Source organism: Typopeltis vanoorti, chromosome 6, assembly GCF_054136105.1.
Source record: "Typopeltis vanoorti isolate ZY-2024b chromosome 6, IOZ_Tvanoo_1.0, whole genome shotgun sequence".
NCBI lineage: Eukaryota > Metazoa > Arthropoda > Arachnida > Uropygi > Thelyphonidae > Typopeltis > Typopeltis vanoorti.
The window spans coordinates 20,613,231-20,630,805 of record NC_143554.1 but is presented as its reverse complement, the minus strand read 5'-3'; the positions used below and the strand labels follow the sequence as shown (position 1 = coordinate 20,630,805).

The window sequence follows — 17,575 nt, the reverse complement described above, 5'->3', positions numbered from 1 at the left end:
TTCTTACTCTTCATTTTCACTTCTTTCAACAGCTCTTTCATATCTCCTCGCATTGCATATTTCTCACATTTCAAATCATTTGTTACCACCATAACAATTATGTCTTTCATTTCTCCCTTCTACAGACTAACCACTTCACTAACATCCTCAATGTTCACATCTGAAGAAACATGTTTTTGTCACTTCCTCATTAAGTATACCTCTTATCATTGATTCTTCATATAATGCCTTCTCATTATTTCTAGTTTCTTGCATTTTCGTACTTTCCAAATTCACTTTTTCTTTCATTCTCCAGTCGCTTTAGCTCCTGTTTTGTTCTATGAAGGACACAACCTAGCACACTATTTCGCTCCTTACTGTCACTTCATCAGCCACTTCTTTCATGCTCTCATTTTGCACTATCATTCACTACTTTTGCATTCACTAGAGCACTTTTGCCATCCTTTCTTACACTGTTAATATTCGCCACTTCGTCTTCCCACTTTCCACACAACTCTCATTTCTTGCACTGGCACACAAAACATTTACCACAAACTCTATCTCAATTTTCACTTCTGACCATAACCCATTCAATCTTGGTAGTGAATACTTAGAACATGCACTGCATCATACAAAATCCCTTATACTAAACTTGGTGAACAAGAAAGCATTCGCCATCACTTTCCTTGTATGCTTCAGTGCCCTGTATAAAAATGTTTTCTAAATGATATTCCATATTAAATTTCACAAAAAAAACACACATACAGTCTAAAATAAATAAAATATAACCAAAAATAAAACTGATATTCACTAAAATAAAATACTTATCTCTAGAACACATACAACACCTTAGGACTGCAAATGGGTTTATTTGCAGTCCTAAGACAGATGTTTCAGGAGAATGATGAAGCAGACATTTCATGTAGGCAACTTAATTACCAGTCAGTTTAAACAGTTATGGAAGAAACTCCTATGATACATTATCAACATTGCATTATCTATGTAGATGAAGTGCTGCATACAATGGTGGTTTACTGCCCATTTAGCAATAAACCACCGTGTTTTTTCATTTGATAGATTTTTATGTATTACTGAATTTCAAAGAATGGGATTCTTCAAATATTGTATCTGAGTTTTTTTGTTGTTTTTTTTTTAATTTTTTTTTTTTTTTTTGAGTTGTTAGAGATCTAATGAAGTGTCTTTCAATGTAGAACATTCTATACATTTATTGACTTTTTTTAACAACCTCTAGATGGTTACAGAAGAGTGAAGAGTTAGAGCAAGAAACAGTTGAAGACACCAAACCTCACCTGGATCTTAGTTTTAAAGAAGGCCAGACAATTACCATTAACATGAATATTGCAGTAAGTTTTGTTTAAATTTATCATAGAAAAAAAAATCATGTAAGTGGTATAATTTTTATAAAGCATAATTCTTAATGACAAAATAAGGATGGAAAATTTTTTTTTACCTTATTTTGCATTCCACTCTTTCAACTCTTACCATCAGTTGCTTCAGCATTTCAAACAATTTCATCTTGCTGAGTCTTCTTCACTCCTTTCTCTCAGCCTGCTTACTAGCATTTCCCTGGTATTTGTATAAGGACATCACATGATTTGCCCTGTGTGGATGAAAGAATCAGGATTAGAATCATGTTTAGGATTTGAGGAATCTTTAAAAGATTGTTTCAACTGAAAGTAAGTTTACTTGATCGTGGAAGAGATGAAGCTCTTCTCTGGAAACTAGGGTTTTTCATCCTGCAAAATAGGCATGCTTGTAGCTTTAATTGCTTCAGTCGTAATCTGCCTATTACCATCTGTAGGACTCCATTATCTAAATAATTTAGACCAGCTTATGTTGTTTTGTGGTATGTCCAGTTCACATCTACTCTGAGTGCATGATATATTAATTAATGTCCCATATATGAGGGTTGTTTGAAAAGTTGCATAAATTTCCAATAGATAGCGACACAATTCATTCATTCATACCAGTGTCGACACGTATCATCTTTTTCATGACCCCTGGCAAAATTTTAACCATGTGCAATGCATAGTTCTCATTTGGCAAACATTTAAAATGAACATGTTCATATTTTTCATAAAAATGGAGAAAAACCGGTTTCGTGCAGTGCTAAAACACTTATTTGAAGAAGTGGACGGCTGTGCAGATCAAAACCGAGTTAGATGCAGTTCATGGGACTCTACACCAGCATTAAAGACTATTTATTTTTGGATAAATGAGTTTAAACATGGTCGTAAGTCCATCGAAGATTATGTGCTCTCCGGATGCTTGGCTGAAGTCACTATGAAGGAAATGATTGACAAAATCCACGGTATACCATTTTGGAAGACCGCCGAGTGAAAGTGCGTGAGATTGTAGGCATCTCAACTGAACAGGTGTGTAATATCCTGCATGAAAAATTGTACATGAAAAATTTCTGTGTGCGATGGGTGCTGCGATTGTTGACTGTCGATCAAAAACACATGTGAAAAGACATTTCAATGCAGTGTTTGGCAATGTGTAATCGCAATTTGCAGGATTTTTTGTGTCGATTCGTGACTGTAGATACAACTTTGATCCATCACTACACACTTGAGTCTAAGCGACAGTCAAAACAATGGACAGTGCTCGGTGAAAAAAACACCGGGCATTGTCCCAAGGAATTATTATTATTATTATTTGTCACCTCCAGGGAGCCCAAAGACTCATCGAGGGAGGGCATCTACTCTACAACTCTGCTTCCACCACTCACAATCCACCAATTGACCGCAACTACACCAACGGCATATACCACCGACTGCCACCACTATTTTTTCCACAGAAATCACAAACGTCCATGCCCACGGTGGGATTCAAACCCGCAGCCTCTTGACTCTAGAGCGGACACGCTAACCACTCGGCCAGCCAGGCTGGCTATTATGATAGACTATTTGGAAAAGGGTAAGACAATAACAGGTGTCTATTATTATGCATCATTGTTGGACTGTTTAAAAGAAGAACTGAAGAAAAAATGGCCAAGATTAGCGCACAAAAAAGTGCTCTTTCATCAAGACAATGCACAGTCCCACACATCGGCTGTCGCAATCAAAATTGCATGAATTGAGGTTCGAATTGGTTCCACATTCACTGTATTTTCTGGACTTGGCCCCGTGTGACTTCTTGTTGCCAAACTTAAAAATTTGGCTCAGTGGGAAAAAATTTTCTTCGAACAAGGATGTCATCAAGACTGTCAATGACTATTTTGCACAATTTGACAAATCCTACTTTTTAGATGGGATGAAAAAATTGGAGCAAATGTGTAGACCTCGATGGAGACTATGTTGAGAAATAAAGATGATTTTTTCAAAAAAAAAATGTGTTTAACTTATTTTTTTACCAAACTTTTCAAACAACCCTCGTACCTGTTTCTTGATGTTATCAGTAGAGGATATCTTATCTCTAAGTAGCAAGTGAATTCTATGTCCTTCCCTGTGGGACTTTGTTGTTGAAAACCATTTCTCTAGTTAAACTCTAGGTTTCACTACCATTTCTCTATCAGCTAATTTTGATATTTCTTTTGAAGATGGTCTTTGTCTTTCAAAAAACTAGTCAGCCTATTGGTATTCCCCTTCTTCTCTTTATCTTTGATTTTTATAATTTATCTGACATAAACATCAGAATCTATTCTCTACTTTCCAGTCTTCTGATATGTTATTGGTATTTTGTTATCCTCATTACTTTGGCTTTTCTCGTATTTATTTACAACTCACTGTGGCTGGAATTTGAGTTGGACTGTAATTTTATTTCTGGATTTTTTGCATCTTCTTGAACAGATTAGACTACTATTTGAACTCCTCCATTCTTCTCACCTCATGCAAAACTTCCAAGGCTGATATGAAGAATTTGAGAGATGTTATATCTCAAATGTTATTTGAGATGTTATATCTCGCTGTCTTATTTCCCACCTTATTCGCTATATTAGTCATTGGAAATACTGTTTTTATATAGTTTGATGATAGAGGTGTTGTGATTTATATGCATATGTGTGTGTAAGTATACATTTATTTTTGAAGTTTCTTCGTGTTTTTTCAATACCATTAAAGAAATCTTGATTCAGTATTCAAGAATGTTGAATAATAGTTCTGGTGATTTTATTTTAATTGAATCTGCTTTTTCAGAGTCAATACTAGTTATTAAATATGTATTTTTTCTGTTATACGTCTGAGAGTAAGGTACTGTAATTATCTAAATTATGCTTGTTCTTGTGATTGCATATAATCAAATTGATGCATTGTTCTGCTCTTTGTCATATTTTGTAAATGTTATGTATATTGTTGATACACACACACACACAGCAGATGGGCAGTAATCTGTAACTATAAAATTATTAACCCTTGTTTGAAATGTTGCCATGACAGGAAAGGTATGAAAAGATTGAAGGGGACATTAGAAAAGAATACTTGAACCATTAGATTCATAAAGTTTGGGAACCATTGTTTTATATTATCACTTTCCAGATCCAAAAGATTGCAAAATTCCCTGTGAAGAGCATTGTGGAGAAAAAAAGAAAGAGGTTTAGGAAACACTGCAATTAGATTGCCTCTATGGCTTAAAATGTTTCATATAGTTATGTTTATAGATTAGGAAGAGAAATACATAGATGAGCATGCACTGAGATAAACAATTCTGTGGTTTCTCAGATGGCTATAGTAAATTTGGGTACCACTGTTTTAAATGTAGTCCCACATCTAAAAGTATTGAAGTGAAGTTAAACCTTGAGTTGCTTAAGATTTAAGACATTCCACATAGACTATATAGAATGTGGAAAACTGACTAGAGCTTCTGATCTAATGTCATTCTTTAGTTTCTTATTAACAAGTATTTAATTTAATTATGCATAAGTAAGGATGGATGGTATTTTGGGAGTTAAATGTATTCTATGGATTGAAATGACATATAATCAAACATCATATATTTATTGACTGGAGCATTTCCTGGAAATCATTGAGAAACCAGAATGAATACTGAAGAAGTCGGCCATCAGAACATCACAACTGAAGAGAGATACAGAGTATAACTAGTTAGCAGAGAAATTATAGAAATACTGTATTGACATTCTCTGTGTTACATTATAAATTCTTAAGACAAAAAAAAAGTTCAAAATTACAAGTATAAGATGATCCTCCTTCCCCTCCAAATGAAGAAGCACTTTTCATGGTCATTAATGCAGGATTTGGAAGAGAGGACCAGTAGATCATCCTTTTCTTTGGGTGATGTTACAATAGCACAATATGGATGTGAAAGCACTAGAAATGTCAGCAGTCAGTTGCATTTGATGGCTTTGGCTTAGAAGCATTGATTGTCTAAATGTATTACCTCATAGATAATGTTTACTCAAAATGTGCATGGTATTGGCTAATGGAATAAGATCTGAACCTTTTGATATTAAGACAGGATTGAAGCAAGCAGATGCCCTTTCACTCATCCTTAATTTAGCATTAGAAAAATGTATGCAGGAAACTGTAAAAGATAACATAAACAGAACAGTAATAGATACATTGATTACTCAAGAAAATTAGTACAGAAATAAAAGCTAGCATACATGCCTCCAGTGGATCTTATCATTCATTACATCATTTACTATCTTTGAAAATTCTATCAGAGCAGTGTTAAAATAGAAATATACAAGACAATCATTAAACCCTATAGTTTTATATGAAGTAGAAACCTGTAGCAACAGAACAAGATGCAAAAGCTATGCAAATTTTTGAAAATAAAATCCTCAGTAAAGTCTGTGGACCTGTAAGAGATAACAGGTGAAATAGAGAAGAAGACATAATAATGAATTATATGAACGCTATAGATCCCCACTTATCACTGATGAAATCAGAACTTGCAGATTAAGATGACTTGGAAAAGAGGAAAGAATGGGTGAAGAGAGAATAGCTTAACAAGCATTCAAATGAAGGCTGATGGAAAACAACCTAGAGGTAGACTGCAGCTGTGCTGGGAGGATAATATCGAAAAAGACTCGGCTGAGATGGGAATCCAGGACCGGAATGAAAAAGCACAAGACGAAGGAATGGAAGAAGTTGGTACTTGCAGCAAAGAACCTTAAAGAATTTTTTTTTCATGGACTGCCTTGGAACTCTTTTTGGAGAACCAGGCTTAGATAGTGGTTGAGAAATCTGAATTACCAAGAGGAAGATTAACATCTGTGGTACATTTATCATATATACCAGCAGGTTGTGACAAAGGTTGGCTGTTGTTATAGGATATCTGTGTTAGATCATTGCTAATGCAAATATCTCTATATCTTTTCCTGCTTGATCATTGGAACAGGAAAAAGGAGGGTAATTGGAGTTGTGGTTATTGAAGTCCCAATGAAGATAATCTCTACTTATGTACTTCGACTACAGAAAGTCAAGCTTTGGAGATAGGTACTTGAAAAGGCTAGAGTAGTTATCAGAATTTGAGAAGCAGTAGATGGCAAATCAAATTGCAGAGTCAGGGTTTGTATTCTCTAACTTGGTGTCAGTTTTGATGAACAATTGTTGCCCTTGTAGCTGGAAGGGATTGAGCAAAGTGTAGTTGGGGGATTTGAGTTGAACATTAGTTGTTTGTATCACCAGATAGGTTCCATTAGGAATAGTAAATCTGGTTTGATGACTGGGTGGTGATGTACATTGTTTTTAGTACTTTTGAGGCTACAAAATAAATCAAATTTGAGAAACTTTGTAAGTTTTCAGATGTAAACTACAGACTCAAATAGTATGAAAACAATCAGCTCTCACTATAACAAACCTCTGAGAACATTCCAGCCAAAGCCTCATAGCATTTTTTTATTTAAATATGGTTTCCACAAAATGTTTATTTGTAATCCTGTAGTATTTTCATACCATGGATGGGCTAAGGATTTTTTTCTGTTTTCATTGATTTTATATATGTGTGTGTGTGTGTGTGTGTGTGTGGAGGGAGGGAGGGAGTTCTGCTAAATACCTAGAACAAAAATGAATTAATTTTGTCTTTTTATATATCCTAAAAGAAAAGATATTTAGTAAATAATAATATTTTTTGGTTTACCGATCAAGACTAGATATTTTTTGAAAAAAACATTTTTTATATGAAAACACTTTTTTAATGAAAATTTTTATATGAAAAAACATTTTTGTTCTAGTTGTTTATCACAACTTTCCACTCCCCCCTTGTGTGTGTGTGTGTGTGTTGATTTATTTTTTACATAGTCTGGTAACCCTGCTCTAGAGACTCAACATGAAACCTTTTCAAACCACTTCAAACCTCCAATAAGCAAGGTGATGCTGGTCTCACACTAGGTGATGAAATTCATCTCCTACCTAAAAAAACAATCGCAAATATCTGTGCCCATGGTAGGATTTGAACCAGCAGCCTGTTGGTTGGAGAGCAGATACCCACTCGGCCCAACCAAGCTGGCATCTAGTAAGCCTTCTTCTTCTTCTTTCACTCTGCCTTATCCCATGTTAAAGGGGGTCAGCTCACCAATCTTTAACCTTCCTCTTCCAAGTTCTCTGGTCCAGAGCATCCTTCGGACTCCATCCTTTTTCCCTAAGATCCTCTGTCATCTTATCCCTCAACCTGACCTTGGGCCTGCCTCTTTTCCTCCTTCCCTCTAACTCCATATACTCCACTCGTTTACCAACATACTCCTCACCCTTCCTCTCAACATGTCCAAACCACCTCAGCCTACTTTCTTGTATCTTCTTGCCAATTGGTCCCACCTTAACCGTCCCTCTGATGTAGTCATTCCTTATCCTGTCCTTCTTTGTCACACCACTCATCCATCTCAACATCCGCATCTCCGCTACCTCCATCTTCCCCTCCTGTGCCTTTGTTATAGGCCACGTCTCCGCACCATGGAGCATCGCCGGCCTCACCACCTTATAGAGCTTTCCTTTCCTCTTACAACTCGCTCTCTTGTCGCACAGGACCCTGCTCATCTTCCTCCAATTCATCCAACCGCATGTTCGGTGCTGTATTTCCTCATCCAGGTCACCATTCCTCTCGACAACCGACCCAAGGTACTTGAATTTCTTCCCTGAAATTAGCCTTTCACCCTAGAGTCGTATGACGATATCCTCTTCACTCCCCGTTGACATATATTCAGTCTTCACCCAGTTAATTCTCATGCTGCTCTCCTGCAATGCCTTTCTCCACTCTTCCAGGGTATTTTCAAGCTTCTCTCGGGATGATTCGCATAGAACAATGTCATCGGCAAACAGCATGCTCCATGGTGCCTCCTTCTTGACATCCTCCACTAGTACATCCATGACCAGGTCAAAGAGGTAGGGGCTCAGAGCTGACCCCTTGATGTAGCCCTACGACAATAGGGAACCCTTCTGTCATGCTGACACTAGACCTGACCTGAGTTTCTGTTCCCTCATACATCTCCTTCACCAACCTCACGTACTTCTCTGACACCCCCCTTCTTCCTCATACACCTCCATACCTCCTGCCTGGCCACTCTGTCGTATGCCTTTTCCAGGTCTATAAACACCATGTGCAGATCCACTTGCATCTCTCTATATTTCTCCATCAATCGCCTTAGCGCAAATATTGCATCCATTGTCCCTCTTTCTGGCATAAATCCAAACTGCTCCTCACCAATTTTAAAGTAAGCCTTCTACTTTACACGTAATTCCTTTGGGCCTTAGAAATCAAAGAAATAGTTTACTGTAGCGAAGGTTTACAGCTTTTTTCCCTCCCCTCTCTAATAGTAAGACCCAAACCTTAGAGTGAATGACAGAATAAAATATTGATGAACGTATTCAATGAATGGTGGTAAAGTTGGCTTTGAGGATAGAAAAATATATTCTGCACAAAAGAAGTTAGGGAAGCATTCTCTGAAAATCAATTTCATGGAAAGTTCATGATTGAACTCTGTATTCTTCAGAGTATGGAGAGGTATATGCAAAAGTTTAGCTACTTGTACATATGACTCTTTTACATATAATATGGTTTACATATAACAAAGACTGGAAGACTGATGTTGTTTATTATTTTAACGGTATAATAGAACACAGAAACTAAGTAAATAATTAATTTATTAACTTGATGCTGATATTTCGCTGGTGTTATAACCAGTATCTTCACACGTTTGACTGGAAGACTGAAATAATATTAAATAATATTCAGGAGAAATGTAACTGAGTAAATTCCAGTAGTTGTAGAAAAGCCATTAAAAACCTGAAAAGTAGTTGAAGTGATAATTGGCATGAAATTCCTAAATGTAGAAGTGAATTCTACATATTAGATAACAGAGAGGATAGCTGTTTAAAACACAAAGTATGGTATAAATGGAATCTTACTATGCATATTTTTTGCAGGGGGGGGTGCTCAAGGTTCGAATTGAAGTGGGTATAGAATTTTATCTTAAATAAGTGAAGTCATAGGTATAATCTGTTATATATAATCACTGTCATTAAGGAAAGTGATAGTAAACATGATCTAAAAATAGGAATATTATTATTACATCACACCTCCAGGGAGTCCAAAGACTCATCGAGGGAGGGCATCTACTCTACAGCTCTTCGTCTCACTACTCCACCAACCTTCATCATCTACCACCAATGCCATCTATCGCTGACTACCACCACTAGTACTTTCACAGACAATCGCAAACATCCATGCCCAAGGCAGAATTCGAACCCACAGCCTTTTGGCTGGAGAGCGGATACGCTAACCACTCGGCCAACCAGGCCTATGCCGGCTTGGTTGGCCAAGTAAAGGAGCATATTATGCTCCTTTACTCTATGCAGGTATTATCTTCCTAAATTCACCAAATTTTCAATGCTGATGAAACATATGTAAAATTTGGTATGAAAAATCATCAGTAAAATAAAGAGGAAAATGTATAATAAATGATCTGTTAGGAAGTAATTTGAATAAATTTTATTAGAACAAGAGAAAAATTAATCAAAAAAACATGAAGCTAGCAGTAATACAAAATTGCTTAAAACCGATTTTAGCATTATGGATATGAGAGTTTGGAAGTATACAGCAGTTGGTCAAAGACATTGAGATGCGTTAATATCAACCCAACCTGAGGGGGGGGGGGAGAAGAAGAAAACTGCTGATGCAATTCTTGTGAAGTGCTGGGAAGTTGGATTTTCATTGGGAAAAGTGGTAGGGAAAGCTGTTCCAAGGAAGAGAAATAGATGGAATGAAAGAAGTGGGATGAAAAGTTTGTTAGATTAGTTTGGAGCTGAACTGTATATGGATATTGGACAGTACTTCATATACTTCAATCATGCACATGATTAACCATGCTACCGCCCAGGACGTATATATACGTCCACATTTCCATGGATGTGAAGTGCATATTAAAATTGTAATACCATTGATATTACATTGAAATTTATGATGGATACAAAGCTTTAGAGGGTGCGTATTTGATCTTTAATGGCCGGTAAGGTAGTTAAAGGGAAATGGTAGAAATTTGATGGAGCAGCATCTATCATGTAAAACTTATAAACACAATGCAGAAACTGATCAGTTATGAGAAAGCAAATGGATGTGGTCAGTGGAAGGATCAACCTGTTAAGCAGCACAAACAAGCATTCTGAGGGAGGATTTAGATCCACCACCCCAAATGTGAGAACAATATTTTGAAATTTAAACCAGGTTATGATTTATAAAGGGTTAAAAGTTGTGCAGGAGAGAGTCATCTTTTCAGTGAAAAAGAATAAAAAATTTTCTGAAATCAATCCAAAAAGAGAGAACTAATCTTAACTAGTAGTCAGCATATTATCAAAAGTAAAGGGTAGTGAAGCAGCATCATTTTTCTAAGAATTAAGACAAGATTATATTTCGATAGCATTGAAGTTCACTAGATCATCCTTCTTGAAAATAGTGAGGAGATTAGGTTTTAAGGTTGGTTATAAAAGATGTTAGAGTTGAATCATTTCAGAACTGAAAGGTTTTTTGAAAGAAGAATGGAGTGTACTGTTCTCAACAAAACTGTGAATAAGGTTTGAGGTAAGTGAGAATGTCATGAATGTGTAGAAAGAAGGGTGCTGGTGGAAGCACAGAGCTCTCTCCCAGCATTGTTAGATATCTGATGGGAGGAAACCATTCATCATGACATGAAATGAATGATGAGAGGAAGCTGGCAATTCAAATTAAAAAGACAGCAGAGAGAGAGAGAGAGAGCCATAAGATGGTAGCTTGGTTAAGGCATTTATGTCTGACTTAATCAAATCCCTTTTGAGAATATCAGGAGTAACCATGTAAGTTTCTCCAAGCTTTTCAAAGGTGAGTATGGATAGCTTAGAGATCTGATGTGGAATGAGATTGGTAGAATCTTTAATTGGTGGATTTCTATGTAATGAAGAAGTTGACCATCATGACCTTCTCCCTAGACAGTATCGAAGTTGATGACAGCAGAGTAATAGATTATTTTCCAAATAGTGTTTGGTGTATAAATAGTATAGATACTGCTTTTCCATTTGCTTAGTGCCCTTTGTTAAGCACTTCTTAAGATTACAAAGATAGAAATCTATAGTCCAAGTGTGACTATCAGTTGTTAGATGTGTATTTGAAATAGTCAGTTACTGAATAGAAAGCTAACATAAGTTGCCAATGTTGTATTCATATATGTATTCTATGACATATTATCTCTAGTTGTACATATGTACTCATTTGTGTGTGAATTTGTTTATGCAGAAAAAGAATGGTGCTTCAAAAGCCAGGCCAAAAGCAACCACAACAGGTGGTATGCCTGGTTTGCTACCACCTCCACCAGGTGGTCTTAAAATGCCACCATCACCTGCTTCTGCCAAAACACCAATCCAAAACCAGGTACCCTTTATGAATAGTGGAAACCAGTCTCAGCCAGTCCCAACACAAAGTGACTCATCTTTATTACTAGATTTCGATGCACCATCAACCTTATCTCCGTCTCAAGCACAGCCCAGTGGTGTTATAAATATGCAGTCTACTACTGGCTCTACTGATCTCTGGGGAGAATTTACCGATGCTTCTGGGTAAGTTACATTTTTTACAAATGTTAACATGAAGTTGAATCTGGCATTGAATTCAGAGTTCCATATTCTAGACTCATTTCTATGTTAATTTTCAAATTTGCTTATCATTTAAAGTTTTAAAAAAAAAAAAGTGCGATATTCAAAAAATATGACTTGGCATGCAAAAATATTTAGAATAAATTGTGCCTCACTTCTACCCACTTCATTATATAAAGTGGGTAGAAGCCACTTTATATAATGAAGAGGGTTCCCCTCTAAATAAGAAACATCTTTATTCCTTCTTCTTTTTCTTGGCTTCTCATAATAGGCAATTGTTTGACTATAACATTTTCAATTGTTTAAAAAGTCTTCTGCCCATCTCCTCCTGGGTCTTCCTCTTAATCGGTGTCCCTTTGGTTTATATTTCCAAGGAATATTTGGCCATATGTCCTCATTCATTCTTTCTATGTGGTTTTTCCAGTTCTTTATATAGTTTGCGATGTTTCTGTTATGTTACATTTTTGAAAATTACGGAGACAACTACCGTGTTTGAATAAAAACTTTAGTTTAATATAACTAAAATCTACATTCGACCTTTATGTCAAGGTCATCTTCTGGAGCATACACAATATACACAGAAAACAAGCTACACTATAATCACACTGGTTTGTTAAAGTTACTGACCAACTGCTACAACAATTGTTGGCCTATCCTCTGGTGGAAAAAAAATTATACATCAACGCTAGAGTCCTATTATTAGTGTTATCTGTTGGTTGTAGAAATACATTGGGCGCAACAACAAGTCTATGTATCTATCTATATACATATATTAATATCATGATTATACAAGTACATTCCAGCCAGTTGATATGGAATGGTTTCTAATACTAGCTGAAGGTTGGCTAGAGTCCTGACTTATGCTGGATCTTATATATTAGATCCAGCATAAGTCATCCAGATCCTTAGAATTTTCATGCCATCTTTGTTGTTGATATTTGGGTGGTTTATCAGGATTTCGCAGGCTTCCTTAAATTTCCTTTCATACCAGGTTTTTGTATGGTGTAAAGAGCTGGAGCTTTTCCAGTTGATTTGGAGTAAGGTGTTGAGCGCGTGATCTGAGATGCCTGCTTCACCATAATGGTTATTATTATTATTATTATTACGGGTATCTCCATGGAGTCAGTAGACTCATCGCGGGAGACCCAAACTAGCAAAACAATATCTGTCATATCTCTTCTTGAATTCATTTACAGACGAAGAGCTCACAACTAAGTCAGGCAATGAATTCCACTCATTCACCACCCTCCAGGCAAAAAACCTTGTTCTGACACCTTTGTTAACCACACTCTTCTTTAATTTCCAGAGATGACCTCTTGTTCTTCCATCACTATCACACAGCTGAAACATTTCCCCTGCATCAATCCTATAAAAACCTTTTAGTAATTTGAATGTTTCTATCATATCCCCTCTTCTTCGCCTATCAACCAATCTCTGCAATCCACAAGCTCTCAATCTATCAATGTAGGGAGCATTTTTTATATCACTCACCAACTTGGTCACTCTTCTCTGAACCCTCTCCACAGCCTCCTCATCTCCAAGGAATCCAGGTGACCAGACCTGAGCACAGTAATCCAAATGTGGAAGTATCAATGCTTTATAAAGGGGAATAATAACCTCTTTATCTCTGGATGTCAGTGTGTTCCTCAACAACCAAGTAATCCTATGTGCAATCTTGGACACCTTAGCAATGTGTCCTCTGAAATTCATCTCCCTATCTACCAATACCCCTAAGTCCCTAGCCTCATCAATCTCTTGGAGTACCTTTCCATCGATGTAGTACACAGCTGGTAATCTTTTAATCCCAAAATGCATGACTTTACACTTTTCCACATTGAACTGACATCCATTTTCTTTTGCCCATTTTACCAGCTTATTTAAATCCTCCTGCAAACTTTCAACATCAGCTTGATTTTTTATTGCATTACACAACTTTGCATCATCAGCAAACAACTGAATATCTCCCTTTAAGCCGTTTCCTATATCATTTATATACAAATTAAACAACATTGGCCCAAGCGCAGAGCCCTGAGGCACACCACTGGTCACCTGCCTCATTCTGGACTCGGCTCCTCCATACACCACCTTATGGTATCTCTCCCTGAGCCATTCTCCTATCCATATCACCAATTTAATATCCATTTCCATCTGCTCCAATTTGCGTAACAGTGTTCTATGGGGTATCCTGTCAAAAGCCTTAGCAAAATCCAGAAGTACCACTGTGTAGCCAGTTCCTTTGTCCAACTCAGATGTTATTCTATTATGAATAGTTAATAGATTGCTAAGGCACGATCTACCTTTAACAAAACCATGTTGGCCTCTATAGAGTATCATATCCTGATCCACCCATTCTTGAATTTTGTCTTTAACCAACTTTTCCAATACTTTTACCACTACTCCTGAGATGGTGATTGGTCTGTAATTCAATACCGCAGTTTTAGAGCCACCCTTATACAAAGGAACCACTTTGCCTAACTTCCACTCCCTAGGAACCATACCAGAGTTCAAACTTAAATTAAATATCCAGGTGAGAGGGGTTGACAATTCATTTGCACATTCACGCAACACCCGAGCTGATATTCCATCTAAGCCTACCGCAGTGTTTGCATTTAAGTTTTGCAATATATTTAATACCTCTGATTCTTTAGCTTCAATTCTCACATTAGGTATTGCTGTAGGTATAGAGATATCCTCACTTGGGTGATAGACTTTTGAAAAGTGATCACTCAGTAACTCGACTATTACATCTGATTTTGTCACCTCAATACCATCAGCACCCACTAAGGTTATCCTTCCGAAGTCATTCTTCCTCTTACTTGCCACATAGCGGAAGAACTCTTTGGGATTACCCTTGATCTCTTTGGCTAAGGTCTTCTCATAATCTGATTTAGCTTTTTTTACTATGCTGGTAACCTTCCTAGCTTGAGCCTTGTACTGCTCATGGGTGTCCTGATCGCCTTTCTCCTTGTAAATTCTCCATAACATTTTCTTTTTTTGCAGTTCAAGCTTGATACTACTGCTCATCCATCTAATGCCTGCCTTGTTTGACCTCCTAACCATGGGGACACAATCTGATATTGCTTTCCTCAGATACCCGCTGATTTTATCCCAAGCACTGCTAACATCTTTCCCTTGCAATATGTTCTGCCATGGGATGGCTGCAAGCTCACTCCGAAGCTTGTTATAATTGCCTAACCTGTAGTTCCGTACATACCCCTTCTTAATAGAAAAATCCACAGATTTTGCAACCTCCCAAGTCAATACCACATGATCGCTTTCACCAACTGGAGGTAACGAGGACACCTTACTTATGCATATAACCTCTGAACCAATGTCTAATGTGTTCTTTCTTACGTATAGGAATTGTCCATCCCATTTCACCAATGTACGGTAAATTACGGGTGCAGTGGATGCAATAGACTCCAGGATGTGCAAATGGGAGGAGAGGATCCTTAGAGGAGCTGAATATGGTTTTAAGTTTAGTGAGTGACTTAAAGATGGCATTGAGGTTATAATGTTGTAGGATTCTGTTAATTTTTTCTGATAACCCTTTAATGTATGGGATGGCTATGGTTTTACTGTAATCCAGATTCATTTTAGTTGTTTTATGGAATATTTTATTAATAGTATTTTTGTTATAGCCATTATTTATGAATGTGTCGCTGATAATTTTTAGTTCTTGTTTCAGGGCTTGCTGGTTAGAGCAAATTGTTGTAGCTCTGTTTTTAAGGGTATTAATGACTCCATATTTTTGTGATGGGTGGTGGTATGAATTAGCATGTATGTATTGGCCTGTGTGTGTCGGTTTTCGGTAGACTGTGAAGGATAGACTGCCTGAAGGAAGACGTGTGACAGTGTGTCTAGGAATGGGAGCGAGTTTTAATTTTCGATTTCAATGGTAAATTGTTTGTGTTGTTTGTTCAGGTGGCTAAGGAATGTGTTTAGCATTTGTTGCCCGTGCGGCCAGATTGCAAACACGTCGTCAACGTATCTAAGCCAGACTGTCAGTCAGCGTGGCAGAATCAACAGCCCTTTGTTCAAAAGTTTCCATCTAGAAGTTAGCAATTGGGGGGGGGGGGGGGGGAATAGTGGTGAGCCAATGGCTGTACTTTCTTTTTGTAGGTAAAATTTGTTTTGCCATATGAAGTAACCGGACTGTAGTACGTGGGCAAAGAGTGCCATAATGTCGGGCAGAAATTTGTTCTGTAGTAGGAGAATTGTGTCATTGATGGGGACATTTGTGAAAAGGGCAGAAACATCGAAACTAACTAATAAGTCATCTTTGTTGAGTGTTATGTTTTTAATTTTGTTTATAAAGTGTTGTGTTTTTTATGTAGGAGGGGGAATGACCTACCAACTCCTTGAGTATTGATGCTAATTTCTTGGCTAAGTGGTAATTGGGGCTGTCTATTCCTTCCACAGTTGGTCGAAGCAGCACATTTTGTTTGTGTATTTTCGGGACCCCATATATTCTGGGGGGGGGGGGGGGTTGAGTTTTTTTAACCGTGTCCGGTGGCCAAGAAGTGACAGACTTGAGTAGTTTCTCTGTTTTATCCTTTATCCTGTTTGTTGTCCTTGACCTGTCAAGGACAACAGAAGCATTGCCTTTATCAGATGTCGTTATTATTATGTCTTGGTTGGCTTTTAATGACTTAATTGCTGCTAGTTCTGTTTTTGTGAGATTGTTCTGTATGGGTTTCTTAATGTTCAGGACATTACTAGTTTCTAATCATATTTTATCGGCTATATTGTTAGATAGGGACCTGATGCCTCTTTCTATGTGGTAGATAAAATCCAATTTGTTTACCTTTTTAGTGCTGTTGTGTAGTTAAGTCCTTTATTCAGTAGCGTAAGTTCGCCGCTGTTCAAGGTGTGGCTTGATAGTGGTTGGTCACTCCTTGTCTCCCTTGTTTGTTGTTCATTGTTGGTGTTTATCAGGGAGGAGGTCTCCTGATTGGATAGATTCCTGTGATTGGCTGCCATGTTTCGCCATTGTTTCAAACTGTGGAATTTGGTCTTGAATTTTTCTCTATTCTTTTCCAGGGTATATTTGGCCAAATTGTCAGTAATTCTTTCAAGTACTTGTAGAATGTCTGGATTAATATAGTTCACTAGTTCAGATTGCAATTTTGAAACCAGATATTTTCACCAGAGGTCAGGCCAACAATTGTTGTAGCAGTTGGTCAGTAACTTGAACAAACCAGTGTGATTGTAGTGTAGCTTGTTTTCTGTGTATATTGTGTATGCTCCAGAAGATGACCTTGACATCAATGTCGAATGTAGATTTTAGTTATATTAAACTAAAGTTCTTATTCAAACACGGTAGTTGTCTCCATAATTTTCAAAAATGTATTCGGATCACAGTGTAAGCTTAAAAGAAAGGTTTCTGTTATGCTAATTATGGATAACTGTTTTCTTATTTCTTCGTTTCTTATCTTGTCTATTCTTTTATAGCCTGCATGCGGTCTTCATTTCTGCAGCTTTCACTTGTCTTTTATACATCTTTATTCCATTATTGTTTATGGTTATCACTTGATGAATGCACTTAATAAAGGAAAGCT

At 37.1% G+C, this 17,575-nt stretch overlaps 1 protein-coding gene across 1 annotated transcript in view; it reads left to right on the top strand.

The window, feature by feature from the left end:
* LOC150105323 (adaptin ear-binding coat-associated protein 1) overlaps positions 1–17,575 on the top strand; it is a 124,752-nt gene that overhangs the window by 80,891 nt on the left and 26,286 nt on the right. The window contains exons 5-6 of the mRNA XM_090394089.1: positions 1,232–1,343; positions 11,659–11,978. Of these exons, the coding sequence (XP_090250215.1) occupies positions 1,232–1,343; positions 11,659–11,978 (432 nt within the window). The remainder of the gene's footprint in view (positions 1–1,231; positions 1,344–11,658; positions 11,979–17,575) is intronic.